This window comes from Meleagris gallopavo, chromosome 30 (assembly GCF_000146605.3).
Source record: "Meleagris gallopavo isolate NT-WF06-2002-E0010 breed Aviagen turkey brand Nicholas breeding stock chromosome 30, Turkey_5.1, whole genome shotgun sequence".
Classification (NCBI taxonomy): domain Eukaryota; kingdom Metazoa; phylum Chordata; class Aves; order Galliformes; family Phasianidae; genus Meleagris; species Meleagris gallopavo.
Genome location: NC_015040.2, coordinates 3093370 through 3094277, shown reverse-complemented (window position 1 = coordinate 3094277; position 908 = coordinate 3093370). Strand labels below are relative to the sequence as shown.

General features: G+C 64.9%; 1 protein-coding gene across 1 annotated transcript in view; it reads right to left on the bottom strand.

Annotated features, from left to right (window-relative positions):
* The window catches only part of APC2 (APC regulator of WNT signaling pathway 2), a 15247-nt gene that overhangs the window by 8851 nt on the left and 5488 nt on the right, over positions 1-908 (bottom strand). The window contains 3 exon segments of the mRNA XM_010725021.3: positions 226-303; positions 596-709; positions 797-905. Of these exon segments, the coding sequence (XP_010723323.1) occupies positions 226-303; positions 596-709; positions 797-905 (301 nt within the window).

Below are 908 nucleotides of genomic sequence, written 5' to 3'. Positions count from 1 at the left end.
CGTTGGCAGATGCTGCTGGAGCCCCGCAGCCGCCCGCCTGCTGCTCACCATGGCCTACTTCTCGTCTCCATGGCAACTGCCCATTTCACGGTGCCCAGACACACAAAGCCATGGCTGTGCCTTCGCAGGCGGGTGGTGGGGACAGGGATGGGGACATTGGCGGGGGGGCTGTGCCTTGTCCCCTGCTCACCTCGCTGTGACCCTGCCCAGCCCCAGCCCCGCTACCTGCGGCTCCGGTGGCTGCACTTTGTCCTGAGCCTCCATCAGCTCCTTGTCGATCTGCTCCAGCCGGGATGCCCGGATCTGTGCAGGAGGGAGGGTGTTCAGGGAGAGCTGGGACCCCCCTGGCACCCTCAGGCAGTGGGAGGCATGATGCAGGGGTGTAAATGGGCGGCTGCAGCAGGGTGGTTGCAAGGATGCGCATGGCTAGGCTGCAAAAAGTGCCTCAGTGGGGGATGGGAGCATGGGGATGCTGCAAGGATGCATCCAGCTGGGTGCAAGGATGTGGTGAGGATTGCACAGGGCTGGGGGGGGGCAGGACGGGATGGGAGGTGGGCGGTGGCCCCAATAGGAGCAGAGGAGCGAGGTCTCCAACCTGTGCCCGCTGCACCATCTCATCCGCCGTCCCGAAGCGTTCCTCCATCAGCGCTCGGATGTGCTGCGCCTCGAACTGCAGCTGCTGCCGGATGAGATCCATCTGCATGGAGAACTGTGGGGGGGGAAGGAGAACAGGGCCGGATGAGGTGAGGTGAGGTGGGGGCAGGACCCCCCCTGCACCCCATGGGTCCCCGCTCACCGTCTCCACGTGGGGCAGCTCCTCCAGGCGCTTGGAGAGGCTCTGCAGCTGTGCGTAGTACCACACCTTCTCCTTCTCCTCCTTCTCGATCTCCCCCAGCAAGAAACACCTG